Source organism: Acinonyx jubatus, chromosome A2 (genome assembly GCF_027475565.1).
Source record: "Acinonyx jubatus isolate Ajub_Pintada_27869175 chromosome A2, VMU_Ajub_asm_v1.0, whole genome shotgun sequence".
Lineage (NCBI taxonomy): Eukaryota > Metazoa > Chordata > Mammalia > Carnivora > Felidae > Acinonyx > Acinonyx jubatus.
Genome location: NC_069383.1, coordinates 72,100,274 through 72,115,963, shown reverse-complemented (window position 1 = coordinate 72,115,963; position 15,690 = coordinate 72,100,274). Strand labels below are relative to the sequence as shown.

Below are 15,690 nucleotides of genomic sequence, written 5' to 3'. Positions count from 1 at the left end.
TTAGCACACCCTCTGAAACAGGCAAAATTGTACATCAAATTATATTTCATGTTACCTGATTATATAAAAATGTAAAGTGAAAATGATTTATCAATTCCTTTTAACATTACTAGTAAACAATTCAGCAGTAGATATGAGGCACAAAATCTTAGTAAAATATGACAGGAAGAGCAATAATGTAATTCTCACTTAACTTGTCATAATTTGTTATGAATATACAAAGACAAATTTCTAAAATGTTATATTTACTAAGATTCTGGCAATAGCTTTATGTAACAAGACACAGCATACCAGGCCTGCCACTCAACTTGTTTATGGTAAGACTCAGCTTCAATATGAAGCTGTTTGGAAAAAAAAAAAAAAAAAATTAGAAGTCTGCTTTTTTTTTTTTACATGCTAAGTACTTGGCAAGTATGCCATTAAACACAGTATGGAATTTAAGACAGCAAGAATAAGGAGTTAATAAAAGCTAAACACTGCAGCCTAAACAAAATTCATACAAAAATAAAATAACTATCACTGGTTACATAAAATTTTCCTGACTGGTTAAAACTAACAGTATAAAACATGCATTTTAGAATCTTTAGCTATCAAGTTCAAAAAGTACCAGTGTCTATTGGAAATGATTCCTCTCCAAAGCCAAAGTGTAGTCAAAATTAATTCAAATGTTATAACACATTCTAATGCTAAAAAACATTCAGTATTATTGAAGTGGAGGTAAATCCCAGAGCTTTTGGGGCTTTGTCGTGCTGCAAAAGGCTGTTACTCTGGTTCACTTAAAGCAGCAAATGACAAGAGTCCAAGGATGTCTAAGGGCAAGACTGCTGTACCAGCTCTGACCTCCCCATGAAGCATGGCTACTGTGTCCACAAAAATAGGATGTGTGAGGATAAAAGGCACGCTATTCTGCTAGCTAAAGAGATAGCAAACCACCCCCCCCAACCCTAAAAGCTCCTTCCCCGGGTAAATAAAAGTATATAAGGGGAAAAAATTCAAATACACTTATCTACAGAATAAGGATTTTGAAATATCAATGTAATCCCTATTTCCAAAATGTTAACTGAGTCATCTGGTCATTTCTAATTACATCTTAATGATATATCCAGATTCGATTTCTGTTGATTTATCATTAGATACTTCAAGTCAAAAATATTAACTTTATCCCCAACTATCTTAACCACTAGCACAACTGCAATGTATTATCTCCCAGAGTTGTTAAGCACTGGAAGAGAAAAAACTGATGTTCAAGCAGCAGGCAACAATTATGGCCCTTTCACACAGAGGCATCCAAGTGGCTACTGAATAGTCCAGTAATAATTCTAAAAACAAGAAAATTCATGCATTTTAGTAATTATGTCATAATTTTCACAGTTGAGATTTCCTTAGACATTGCACTTTCTTTATAAAGGAATCCTGATTTTTCTTAATATTATGGCGAGTCGGGACTTGAACTAGCAGCCTTCTTTTTCTTCTTCTTATTGTGTTTCTTATGCTTCTTTTTCTTTTTTGTTTTTTCCTGTAAAGAGAGTTCCCTGTTAGACATTTCTACAGGAAAATATGCAAGTCTAAAACAACTTTACCATGGTACTTCTAAGCTACTATATAATTATTTCAAACAATCCACACAACCAAGTAAACTATTCGGAACATTTTTGGAAAAGTCTAAATAATTAATATCATGAGGACTAAGAGTGCTTGTTTTCAAAAAGATATGGAAAAATTCTTAAGTCATTAGCACATTAATGTAGTTTCTAAATAAAAGTTTCTATAGAAAATAAATTCTATGAATAATCATATCAACTGCTGTATCTCATACTATATAATTTGTAAAGGCAAAGTAATTGTAGTTATTGCAAAGAAGTCCTCATATCACAGCAAAACACAACTGTTTTTATAAATGACAGTTTTTGGAAAATATATATATTAAATCTGGTATTTTCTGGGTAAACAGGAACATAATTATTAGGTCCTGTCTTCACTGGTAACTATTTTAATTATTAAATTAACAACTAACTGGTACAAAATATTGATGTACAGTTGAAAAGTCTACTTAGCTTAGTAACTTTAATTTTTTAAAAAAGCTTTTATGTAAGCTCTATGCCCAGCATGGGGCTTCAACTCACAACCCCAAGATCAAGAGTCATACGCTGTACCTGCAGAACCAGCCATGCATTCAGATGCTTACTTTTTAGACAAAAATGCCACTAAAGCCTAGAAAAAGTAGTCAACTCATGACTAGATAAAGAGAGCTACAATTTTGTTGAACTCAGACTCTTGTGACTATTTCTGATGTAGAAGAGAAGGCAGAACTCTTAGAAACAGATACTTAGAAAAGTGGTATCAAATGAGAGACTAGTTGTTGCAAAAGAAAATAAAAAGCAAGAAAGGAAAAAAAAAGCAAGAAAGGAGACGTGTAAAGACAGCAAAAGCAAAGCTTCCTATCATTTCTGAATCAATAAGAACTTTCCACAATCCCCCTGCCCCTCTCAAAGGTCTCTACCACTTAGCAGCTTTAAGCTAACTTTCATCATTCTCTTCATGAAAAGATCAAGTGCACAGGGAATTTTACAAAATTCCCTGTATTTGGCCCTTTAAACGTTTTGGGTCTAGGTTGCTTTTTCATAAAAGCACAGTTGACTACTCTCTTTCTAAAATACTTTTCTTCGTGGCTTCCACAACACCTCAGTCTGCTGCTTTCTTCTACTGCAAAGACCCTTTCACCTCCCGTCCTTGTTCTTATTCCTCTGCTTGACCTTTCAGGACCTCCTTCCTTTTCCACATGCTCTCTCAGTCTCCCATGCTTTTAATAGTACTTACATACCAAATCTTCCTATCTAGTCCTTGCTCTGAACTCAAGACTGTGAGTTCTTCCTGGATACCTAACAAGTGTATCTAAAATTACCATAAAAATGCTAATTTTTCTCTCCAAATTCTCTTAGCTATCTTAGTAAATGGCACCTCTATTAAGGCAAAGAAACTAAGCTGCGGTTGGCTCGACTCTGTCTTAACTCCACTCTCTACATCCAAAGCAGCAAGTAAGCCCTACCATCTAAGTCCAAAAACATAACTCAAATCCATCACACCAGTCCATCCTCACTACTACCACTGTGATACGAACACCATTCCTCACCTCTCTCTACTCCATCTCTGCCACAGTATTTTAAAAATGTAAAGTTGATTTAGGTCCCTTCTTTGTTAAAAACACTCAAAATAGCTTCCCAAAGCATTCTGATTAAAACTGAAACACCTGGCTACGTGACATGGCCTCTGCTTACTTCCCAACCTCACCGTATGCAATTCCTCTTCATCTACTAGGTGTAAGCCATGCTTACTCTTTCCATTCTTCAAACAAATCAAGCTCATTCCTACCACAGGTCCTCAGCTCTTCTCTCTGTTTAGGATATTCTTCTTTTGATCTTCACATGGTTGGTTCTTTCTTGTAAATCCTATTTCAGCTTAATTTTACTTCCTCAGAAAGGCTTTCTTTCCCCAAAGTCACTTTCTTACATATCATCCTCTTATCCATCTTGTATTCCATTATAACAACACTACTAACACCAACAGTGCCTGCATAGAGATGCTTAATAAACATATGCTAGCTGAATGCACGAAAACAGTGTGGTATGCAAGTACAAATTAGAACTATCCTAAATTAACTATTATGTCTTAGTTAATCTGAACCAAAGACCAAAGCAGTTTTCACTCAAATTACATTCCCATTCAGAAAAAAAAGTCTCTTAAATGTCGCCTTGGTCATGAAGTACAGTAAATGTTACTTCTGAGTCATATATTACCAAGTGATTCTTTCTACCAGAAAAAGACCCTCATTTAAGAGTGAGTGAAATTCCAGGAAAGGGAAGTTAACCCTCAAACCTACAAAAGATGCTGTTCTCATTTTTCTTCTACCTCTCCCTAAGAAAATACTTTCAAAGGCAATCACCCATGCTTATACTGAGTGCTCCTAAATTACTTTAATGATATGGTCTGCAATTACTCTTTGATAATCTGTTATCCACTTTCCCCAGGTTGGTCTGCTTCTCATTTGAATATCACTTCCATTTTCTTTATTCTCCTCTTCCTTCTTTCTCCTTTTATACTTCTCAATTTGCATAATAGCAGAGCTGGCTTTAGAAATAATCAAAAGAATCATCTTTATTAGTGAATCATTTATGTTGTCACATTCCTGCTTTATTTTTTATTGCATCCTGTGCTTAGAGGGTTTTTCTGTTGTTATAGGTTTGGCTGATCTGAAAGTAACTTCTATTGAAGATGAGGGAATCACCATACTTAAATCTCATATTTCATATTACAGCTTAAGAAAATCAAAAAAAGTTTGAGTTTTCATTTCTAACAGCACTGAATATGGAATAAAATAAAATGAAATGCTGAATAAAACACTGAAATGGAAACAGGACACGTTTACTACTAGAATACTCTTCCTTTCTCCTAAGCCAATTTAACTTGCTTTAACCCATTAAGTAAAGCTGAATACCACATTTTTCCCAATAAATATTTAGGCCCAGTAAATGAAGTCATGCCTTATAAGGATTCATTTTATCTTAACAAAAAGAACCACACTATTGTCATGTAAAAAATTTAAATGATACTTGCTATTACTTTTTCTCGTTCTTCACTGCTTTTCTTCTTTTTTGCTCGTACCTAAAAAGTTTGAATTTTTGTTGAGAAGACAAATATGTAACTTGCACTCAAGACATTTTTTAAAAATTTATATGTAAAAACCATTTTGACAATCAAATGGCATTTTAAATGCCTTCTTATACCTTAAACCCCTGTTTGCACATCCCAGAAATGCAGATATCATATAAACAAAGGGAAGACTGTATTTTGTTTCATTCATCCAGAGCTTTACTGAGTTTTGGAAAATGCATTGATGACAATGCTACTTTAGAGTTTTTGAAGGGTTTATGTAATATACCTGCTACAGCTTGGATTTTGTTATGTCTTAAGATTTTATGTATTCTGGTGTTATCATACTCAGCATTTATGCACTGAAATAAAATTTAGTAAAATTATACATTAATATTTTCTTATATATTAAAAAAATATGTTAGGGGATATTAATATAAAATGTGTAGATCAGATCTGTAATACATATATATGTGCTACCAATTTCAATTCAATTCATTTCAATTTCATTTCAGAGGGGTATTACAAAATACTATTACAAAAGGTGAGCAATAGGCCCTATTTTACAAATGAGGAAACAAAATCCAAGAGAAAAACACTTTAAAGATGGTAACTTACAGACCTAAAATTATCTAAAAATGGACTCTTATTCTAACAGAGTACAAACAAAACCCAAGATAGGAATATCAGAGCTGAAAAGGACCATAGTATAGAGACTACCTAATTCTCCTCTTACCTTATAGATAGGAAAAAAGATCACAGCAACATTTCTGCTCTATCTCATCACTGTTCTACTTCTTAAATAGTAGTAGTTCCAAATAAAAACAAGGGAATGCTACGTTTCAATACACTACACATCAAACAGCATCTTTCACGTAATCAAAATAGCAGTATAGTAAAAAGTAAATATTAGAAGAATAAAATAAAATAGGGACGCCTGGGTGGCTGAGTCAGTTGAGTGTCCAACTTCAGCTCAAGTCATGATCTCATGGTTCATGAGTTCAAGCCCCACACTGGGCTCGCTGCTGTCGGTGCAAAGCCTGCTTTGGATCCTCTCTTCCCCTCCCTCTGCCCCTCCCCATCTTGTGCTCTCTCAAAAATAAATAAACATTAAAAAATAGCTCAGAATAGATATTTGTAAATACGGTTAATTATAACATTAGCTATATAATTAATTATCTTCTAGGAAATGAAAAACTCGTTCTGAAATAGAACTTCCATTTCTTTTTCATAGCACACTGACTAGAGAAGTGAGTAAATCAAATATTCATGACGTATTTCTTTTAACTAATTTCTTTTATTAAAATCAAATAACTGAACAATTATTTTTATATTTGAGAGAGAGAGAGAGAGAGAGAGCAAGCATGCACATGATGGGGGGAGAATGGCAGAGGGAGAGAATCTTAAGCAGGTTCCCTGTCAGTGCGGAGTCGGATGTGGGGCTCAATCTCATGACCCTGGGATCGTGACCTGAGCTGAAATCAAGAGTTGGTCACTTAACCAACTAGACCACCCAAGCACCCCAAAATCAAGTAACATTTTCTTTTTTTATAAACATTTAAAAAAAAATTTTTTTTTTAACGTTTATTTATTTTTGAGACAGAGAGAGACAGAGCACGAACGGGGGAGGGTCAGAGAGAGGGAGACACAGAATCCGAAACAGGCTCCAGGCTCTGAGCTGTCAGCACAGAGCCCGACGCGGGGCTCGAACTCACTGATCGTGAGATCATGACCTGAGCCAAAGTCGGCCGCTCAACCGACTGAGCTACCCAGGCGCCCCATCAAATAACATTTTCAAGTGAAGAAAATGGATTTGATCATATACTTACTTCTTCAATGTAATCTGATTCTGATAAGGACTCAGATGATAAAGGTTTATCTTCAGGATACATCTTTCTTTTTTTGCTGAGTCCTTTAATGTCCTATGAAAAATAAATACATGTATGTTGACTCAAAAAGATGTAATGCTATGCCACACAAATTCGCTTCTAAGTTCTATTTAACAGTTCCTCCAATTATCACAAAAATTACCTATTTTCATTTTATAAATGTCTAAAATTGATGACATTCACCAGTATTCAGTCTTTAACCCCAATAAAATAATGCTTTTATTACATAACTACATGTCCTTTTAGATATAATATCCTCATTTTTTTCCTTTTTTTTAAAAGTTAATTTATTTTTGAGAGAGAGCATGAGTGGGGGAAGGACAGAGAGAAAGGGAGACAGAGGATCTGAAGCAGGCTCTGCACTGACAGAACAGCCCCTGACATGGGGCTTGAACTCACAACCATGAGATCATGACCTGAGCCGAAGTCAGACACTCAATCGACTGAACCACCCAAGCGCCTCTTTTTAAAAAAATATTTGTTAATTTAAGTAATCTCTATACCCAACGTGGAGCTCAAACTCATGGCCCTGAGATCAAAAGACACATGCTCTTCTGACTGAGCCAGGCAGGCACCCCTCTTATTTTAATTATAAATGACAGAATTATAAAAACTCGTAAGAAACCATACAGGTGGTATAAGATTTAAGTCCCTTGTATTTGGATTGTTTTGTTTCTACCCAGTGTTGGATCAGAAAAGCCTAGTGCTACACACATACACACACACACACACACACACACACACACACACACACCCCCAAAGGGTAATCGTGATAACTGAAAAAGATCTCTACACAGTATAAATTACTTTAGTATGTTCCCAGTGTTAAATTCATATTAAAAAAATCTTCATCTCTAAGTATTCTTAATGATGAGAAAATGTGTAACTCTGGGGAAGAAGAAAGACTGAAGGAGTTATTAGACAGTTAAAAATATACACTCTGAGGAATAAAAAATTTCAAAAACATCTGATGTACAGCAAAATGTTAAGAGTTAGTAAAGCTTCATAGTGGATATGCAGGTTGTCATTTTATTATTTTCCATATACTCTTCCTGTATGTCTGACTAGTTTGTAACAACAAAAAAACTACAATGGAAAAAATGCACACTACTGAATCATATAGAAAAAACCACAAAACTATATAGCATGGACCCAATTTTGAAGATTATTGGACAAAAATAAATCACATAGAAAATAAGCTAACAGTGATGATCTGTGTTATATTACAGGTGATTTAATTTTGTTTCTGCAAACAGCTTATTATTTTGATAGAAATGATAAATGCTCACTGTAAGAAAATTCACCTGAAGCCCAGTACCAGACATTAATCATCATGAAGATTTTTGGAAACAGCTCTCTATGTGTACATTTACTATTTTACATAAATTCTTGTTTAGAACCTGCTCTTCTCACCCAATAGTACCTTTCCATGCCAACTACATTGTCATTTATAGCTGCCTTTGACATTCATTGACAGCATATGCCAGAATTTACTTAACCCATCTCTTTTTGGAGGGCAGGCATACATATGGGTTCTTTGCTATTAAAAACAAAGTTGAGGGGCGCCTGGGTGGCTCAGGTCATGATCTCACAGTTTGTGAGTTCGAGCCCTGCGTCAGGCTCTGTGCTGACAGCTCAGAGCCTGGAGCCTGTTTCAGATTCTATGTCTCCCTCTCTCTCTGACCCTCCTCAGTTCATGCTGTCTTTCCCTGTCTCAAAATAAATAAATAAATATTAAAAAAAAAATTAAAAAAAAAAACAAAGTTGAGGGGCACCTGGGGGCACCTTAGTATTCTCTCTTTCTACCTCTCACTCTGACTTTCCCCTGCTTGTGCTCTCTCTCTCTCTCCAAATAAACAAACAAAATAAATAAACTTTAATAAATAAATAAGTAATAAAAACAAAGTTGAGGGGCACCTGGGTGGCTCAGTCAGTTAAGCATCCGACCCTTGGTTTCGGCTCAGGTCATGATCTCATGGTTCGTGGGATCGAGCCCCGCATTGAGCCCCGCGCTGACAGCACGGAGCCCGCCTGGGATTCTCTCTCTCTCCCTCCCTCGCACTTCCTCGCTCTCTATTTCAAAATAAATAAATAAACTTAAAAAATAACAAAAACAAAGTTGAAATACAGTAAAGGGTGCGTGAGTACAAAATCTTTACCTAATAACAATGTTTAAATGAAAGACCAAAGTAGCCTTCACCCAAATGATTTGCTCATTCTCCCACCACCACCCCCAATCATTTATTTCACTCATTTATGAATCACACTTTACCAAGAAGCCTCCTTATCGGGCTCTTTTATCAATCATATCAATCTCAGATAATTGGAATACAGTCGTATTTTAAGAAATGCCTAAACATGAATTTTACCACTTTTTCTGTGTATATAAGGTATTTTTTTCTGCCTTCCACAGCAAATATAAAGTATCGTTTTTTAATTGCGAAGTTTTAAATTATGTATTCCTAGTTTTTACTAAGTTTGTTCATTATATTTAAACTTTGTTCATGGTTTACTTTTTTGTGATCTTTGTCATTCAGAATTAGAATTATCTGGTCAAAAGTTTTGAGTTTTGAGGCATGGGCCATGGTCTTTCTCCAGTTATACTTTGATTTAAAACAGACATATTTGGGATTTATCTGGCCTTAAGGAGTGCCCAGCTTTATATTTTCCAAACGGACAATCATTTTGTCCAAAGAAAAGCCACTTGTATCATATATTAAGTTCCACAAATACTTACAAAGTTTTACTTGGGCTCCAGACTGTTCCCTCCTCCCCCAACTGTTAGTTCCATTTTATCCACTGTTTTTTGTTGTTGTTGTTGTTGTTTTCTATTCCTGTACCATACCACACTATTTTTTAATCAAAGCATTAATGTCTAATAGGGTAGCTCATACCCAGGAAAATTTACTGAATCTTCATCTTCATGTGCTTCTCTGAATAGATTTGCATATTTTCTTCAAGTAAGTTCCGATCAATTTTTTGAAAATTTCCTATATAGTCTTTGTTACTATTAGAAACAGGATATTCCTTCCATTATTAGGTATCATATTCCATTTTTGTAACAATTTAAAAACGAGCTGAAAACAATGACTGATATATGACTTGAAATCACACCCTTTTTTATAACACTATGCTAACTATACTGGAATTAAAATGAAAACCCTAAAAACAAAGAATATTGCCTAAGGGAAAAAATTACACCCTTTTTATGATTATAACAGTCACTCTAAACAATATTAAGAGAAGCCATGGACCCCAAAATGTTCATCATGTATATGAAAAATGAGTAATATCTAAAATATGAAACTCCTATGAGTCATAAAAACAAAAAACCAACAGAAAAGTAGGCAAAGACTATGAATAGGCAATTCACAGAAAATGGTATCTGAATGGCTAATAAGCAAATGAAGAGGCTAAACCATCTTCACATATTAAATTGGCAAAAAGAAATCTCATAGTGTTGACCATCACGTATGTGGAACAAGGGTATGGTCAATACATTACTAGCAGGACACAAATTAATGAGCATTTGGGTGGGCAAAATTTAGACAAGTTAAATGTATGAACATCTTTGAACCTAGAAATTATAGTCCCAGGTATATCTTATTTATTTCCTTTTTCCCCAGGTGTGTCTTAGAAAAGTAATGATAACTTGTGGAAAAGGAAAAATGGATAAGAAACAGTCACTGCAGCACTGTTTGCATTACTGAAAAATGAAAACAGCTAGATGTCCCAAAAACAGAAGAATAGAGAAACAGGAGTGCCTGAATCGCTCAGCTGGTTGAGTGTCCGACTCCTGATTTCGGCTCAGGCCATGATCCCAGGGGGTCATGAGATCAAGCCCTGAATCGGGCTCTGCACTGAGCATGGAGCCTGGCTTGAGTTTCTTTCTCCTTCTGCTCCTCTCCCCTGCTCATGCTCTCTAAAACATAAAAATAATTTAAAAAAGGAATGGAGAAATAAATTATGGCAAATTAATATAATAGAATACTATAGGCAAAAGGACTTGAGGGCATCAACAAGGATAAATGTCCACAGCAATGCTGAATGAAAAAAGTAGGTGCCAGAAGGAAACATGATACCATTTTGAAAATGCAAAATATCTAATGCTATTTAAGAACATATACTTATGCAATAAAAGTGTATAAATGTGGATGGGAAAAATTCACATTAATTTCAGAAACAGCTGCCTCTTAGGAAGGAGAGGGTGTCTTGTACTTTTTCTTTTTTTTAATGTTTATTTGTGAGAGACAGACAAGAGTGTGAGTGGGGGAGGGGCAGAGAGAGAGGGAGACACAGAATCTGAAACAGGCTCCAGGCTCTGAGCTGTCAGCACAGAGCCCGATGCGGGGCTCGAACTCACAAACCGTGAGATCATGACCTGAGCCGAAGTCAGATGCTCAACTGACTGAGCCACCAAGGTACCCTGTACTTTTTCTTTAATAAAACCAGACCTGAAGCAACTATGACAAAATGTAAATCATTTGCCAACTCCGGCTGGTATGTATATGGGTATTTGTTTATTGTATTATTTGTCTTTTACTCTGTAAAAACACATTATTACTCTGTACCTTATACTGAAGTACAAAATCACAATGCAGTTGTTTTAGTGTTTCATGTTTGTATACTACCAGTTTTTAGTTTCACACGTATATTTAAAAAAATTTTTTTTAATGTTTATTCATTTTTGAGACAGGGAGAAACAGATGGTAAGTCGGGGAGGGGAAGAGAGAGGGAGACACAGAATCCCAATCAGACTCCAGGCTCTGAGCTGTCAGCACAGAGCCCAACATGGGGCTTGAACCTATGAACCAGGAGATCATGACCTGAGCCGGTCAGACACTTAACTGACTGAGCCACCCAGGCGCCCCTAACACATATATCTTTTTAAATATGGAAGGTACTACTTATTCTATAATGATTTAGAAAATCAGGAATTAATGTTGAATTACATCATATCCCTTTGGCAATTACGGTTTCTTTCATTTGGGCAGTTACTACAATATGGCAAATTGTATTAATAAAGTTCTTATCTTTGAATTCTTAAAATTAACCCATTTTGATCATGATGGCTTTTTTTTTTAGTGTCTAAATGGGTTTTTTTATTTGCAAACTGATATTAAAACCATTACTAAGTATATATCCAAGATTAGCAAAAATATATGTCCACACAGAAACTTTACATATATGTTTACAACAGCATAAGGTAGAAACAACTTAAATATCAACAGACAAATGAATAAACAAATTGTGGCATACACACACAGTGGAATATTAATCATCCATAAAAAGGAATGAAGTATTGATACATGCTACCACTTGGGATGAACCTTGAAAACCTTACACTAAGTGAAAGAAGCCAGACACAAAAAGCAATACATTGTATGACTGCTTTTAAATGATATACTCAGAGGGGAAGGGACCTGGACCTGTCCTGAGTCTATGTCATCCTCTGTGATCCAAAGAGTGTCCCTGTCAAGATGTAGCCCTGGAAGTTATAAGAGAATTGTTCTTCAACCTGCCCCAGTAAAGTCAAGCTTCACTTGACTTCACTACAAGCTACCAGCTGTAGCCCCAGTGACCAGCACAGCTGGCAGGGGTTTGGCACACCCAGCCCTTGGTGCTGCCTGAAAGCTTCTGTTGAAGCTCTTCCATGTGGAACTGAAATCACCTACTTGCTTGAGTGGTTCTCACTAAAAAATCAGGCCTAAGCTGAACAGTCTACAAAAGAATATCAGTGTTTTACTCCAAAAAATGTAGGAGAAGAAGCAGTGTTTGAGGGTTTAATGCTAAGTTTTACCTGTCCTTAAATCTGTAGAATATGCTATGTTAATGCTACCTTATATTTGTATCAAAGTTAACAAAAAGTAACTGGCTTTCCAAAGTGTAATACTATTGAATTTGTAAACAAACAGAAAACAAATACAAAGGATAATTTGTCTTATACATTCAATTTGTAAATAGCAAGGACTGTTTCTAATAAATTCCAGTTATTTTAATGTAAATACAAGTGATACACTTATTAAAGTTCCTACTTTTTTTTAAAAAAGATTTTATTTTTAAGTAATCTCTACACCCAACATGGAGCTCAAGCCTACAACCCCAAGATCAAGAGTCACAAGCTCTACTAACTGAGCCAGCCAGGTGCCCATGAAGTTCCACTTTTGATTCAACAAAACAAAACAAAACACAACACAGAATAGAACAAAGATATATCCAGAATATATAAATCTAGAGATGGAAAGCAGAACAGAAGTTACTAGGGGAAGGGGGAAAGGGAGAATGGTAATTAGTTAATGAGTATGGGTTGTTTTTGAGGGGGTAATGAAAACGTTTTTAAACTACAGAGGTGGTCATTGCACAACACTGTATATACACAATATTCCTCCAAATTGTAATTTTACAATGTTTAATAGCATATTATGTGAATTACACCCCAATTTAAAAAATATGTTTAAAAAGACTGAATAAAATATAATGACACTGGTCTGTAGTTTTCTTTCATTAGTAACTGCTTCCTTTAGGTTTTTATTACTAAGAACCAGAAAAAGATTTTTAATCGTACATCAGAAACACAGGAATAAACTTGCATTATTTATAGTTAAGTATAAATAAAAATAAAATATCTATAGTAGTAAAAAGGTTTTTCAAAACTTATCTACGATGTATTCAATTTGAAACAGAACTTCAGGTTCTGTAATAAAAAGTCTTTTTTTTTTAACTTTTTAAAAAAAGTTTATGTATTTATTTTGAGAGAAAAAGAGACAGAATGTGAGCAGGGGAGAGGCGGGGGAGGGAGGAAGAGTGGGAGAGAGTGATGGAAGGAGGGAGGGAGGGAGAGGGAGAAGGAGAGGGAGAGAGAGGGAGAGAGAGGGAGAGAGGGAGAGAGGGAGAGGGGGGGAGAGGGCGAGAGAGAGAGAGAGAGAGAGAGAGAGAGAGAGAGAGAGAGAGAGATGCAGCACACAAGTGCGCGCCAGAGAATCCCAAGCAGGCTCCACGCTTGTTAGTGCAAAGCTAGCTTCCAATCCTGTCTTCCTCTCTCTCTCTCTGCCCCTCCCCCACTCACACTCTGCCTTTCTCAAAATATAAACATTTAAAAAATAAATAAAATAAAATGACTTGAAGAAACAAAGGAAATATTTAATCTCCATCATTTTGAATTTTTAATCTGAGACAATAATCTGTACAAATTCAAATTCTGCAGGAATACTTTTCTGATCTTTTAACCTTCAATAATGAATTCAATAAATGATTTCCTTAAATCTGCGAGAAATGCTATAAAAACAAAATAAATAAATCTCTTTAAGTTAAAAGGGAGAACATATTGTCAATTTTTTGAAGTAAATGAAGTATTGTATTACAGACTAAAGGCAATGTAAAATTATAATTACCTTGTCTTTCTCAGTTGCATCCTTTGACTTCTTTTTCTTTTTTAAACTATCCTAAACATACAAACATATATATATATCAATTTTAAATTTAAAAGATACAGCATAATAGTATAAGGACAAAAATACCAAAACAGTGATTTGCTCTATGATTCACTCAATTTATTATATAAACTGGAAAAAGTTTACTTCAATGCCAGAATTTTATTCTGAAAATGTAGGAGGAACGTTATGTTGTGTATATATGTGCTTGTAAGGAAATGGGCATTCTTCATTTATCTAGCTACATATCAAACCTAGGTATACCTCAAAATAATAATCTAACAGATTATCTATAATAACCACCTAGTTTATTTAAAAAATAAGACTTAATGCCATCTGCCTATTTTTGCCCGTGGTGGTCATATGCATGGGAATTCTAATTCACACTGACTGTGGACGTCCACCAATCTCATTTTCCTACTCTCCTTGTAAGGAGGAGAGGCTAGAATTTCTTTCTTTTGATTGTTTCAGTTCTAGCCATTAACCTCCCTGAGCCTTCCTTATCCAAAAAGTGGATGAGGATTGAGTTAAAATGTCAAGTGCTTACAACTATGCCTAACACAGAGGAGGCACTTGGACAAATATTAGCTATCATTATCATGAGACTGAGTCTTCAGCCTTAAAAGACAAAAAGAAAACCAGTGTTCACTGACTACTTTCTAGATGCCAGGAATTTTGTCAAAAGAAACGACACTAGGACTAGTAGAGATCTGCCACAAAACCAGACAGTTGTTTTGTTTTTCTGAGACCCTAGGTTAGTGTTTGTCAAATTGTGGTCTGAGGACACCCCTATATCAGAATCATAGAGAACATCTATTAAAAATGTAGACTTCTGAGCCTAATCAGATTTACTGAATCATACTCTCTGGAGATGAGGCCCAGGAATCTACACTTTTATTACAACTTGCATGTATTCCTTATTATCACAAATGTCTGAGAGCCAATGCCAATTATGTTTCACAATTCTGGACAGTACAGAGCAGATTTAGGAATAGGATACTGGACCAGATAGTACAGTATGTTTTTTTCTCTAAACTCTGACTTCTTTATGAAAATGGAAAAAATAGTATCTGTCACATTTATCATAAAGTTATCATGGAAATGTTGAGAGATGGAGACATATGTGGAAGTACTTAGAGAACAACTGAAAACCATATGTAAGATATTAAGTATATCAATTAAATGGCACAGACCATCAAAGTACAAAAAAATAGTATCTCATTTCCAAACTGAGAGCAATTTAAGATAGGATGACTTAAAAGAAGCTAATTAAATGTGGTTTGCTATCCAAAATGCTGCTAATTTAAGTAATTTTACCTTACTGTCCGATTCAGTTTCTGACATGGAGCTTTCAGAAGATTTATGTGAACGATTCTTCTTTTTCTTTTTTCTTTTTCCTTGTTTTTTATCCTATATAAAACATTTTTACAAACATTTGCTTTGTTTCAAAAATATAATTGATGCATTTTATTAATATAAAAACTTTATCCATGAAAGAACCAAGTTGTAAATACATGTTTTACCTAACAGTATTTTTAAAGTAAACTTTATGCCCAACGTGGGGCTTGAGCTCCTGAGCCTGAGATCAAGAGTCACATACTCTACCGAATGAGCCAACCAAGCACCCCCTTAATAATTGTGTAAAGTATAACTTATACTAACCTTCCTGTTTTATAAAAAAAAAGTCAAGTAATTTGAGTCACACGTACCCTCTAGCTTCTAGT

The 15,690-nt window shown here is 35.1% G+C and overlaps 1 protein-coding gene across 8 annotated transcripts in view; it reads right to left on the bottom strand.

Annotated features, from left to right (window-relative positions):
- Nucleotides 1–23: 23 nt before the first annotated feature.
- FAM133B (family with sequence similarity 133 member B) overlaps nt 24–15,690 on the bottom strand; it is a 47,102-nt gene continuing 31,435 nt past the window's right edge. For 4 of the 8 annotated variants that reach the window (XM_053218459.1, XM_053218460.1, XM_027071882.2 and 1 more), the window contains 5 exons: nt 15,284–15,376; nt 13,928–13,978; nt 6,477–6,569; nt 4,612–4,659; nt 24–1,516 (listed from right to left, as the gene is read on the bottom strand). In XM_053218459.1, the coding sequence (XP_053074434.1) occupies nt 1,430–1,516; nt 4,612–4,659; nt 6,477–6,569; nt 13,928–13,978; nt 15,284–15,376 (372 nt within the window). In that variant the 3' untranslated portion in view covers nt 24–1,429. Of the gene's footprint in view, nt 1,517–4,611; nt 4,660–6,476; nt 6,570–8,453; nt 8,610–13,927; nt 13,979–15,283; nt 15,377–15,690 lie in introns of those variants that run through there. The other 4 variants (XM_015066519.3, XR_008296835.1, XM_053218461.1 and 1 more) reach the window with 4 other exon arrangements.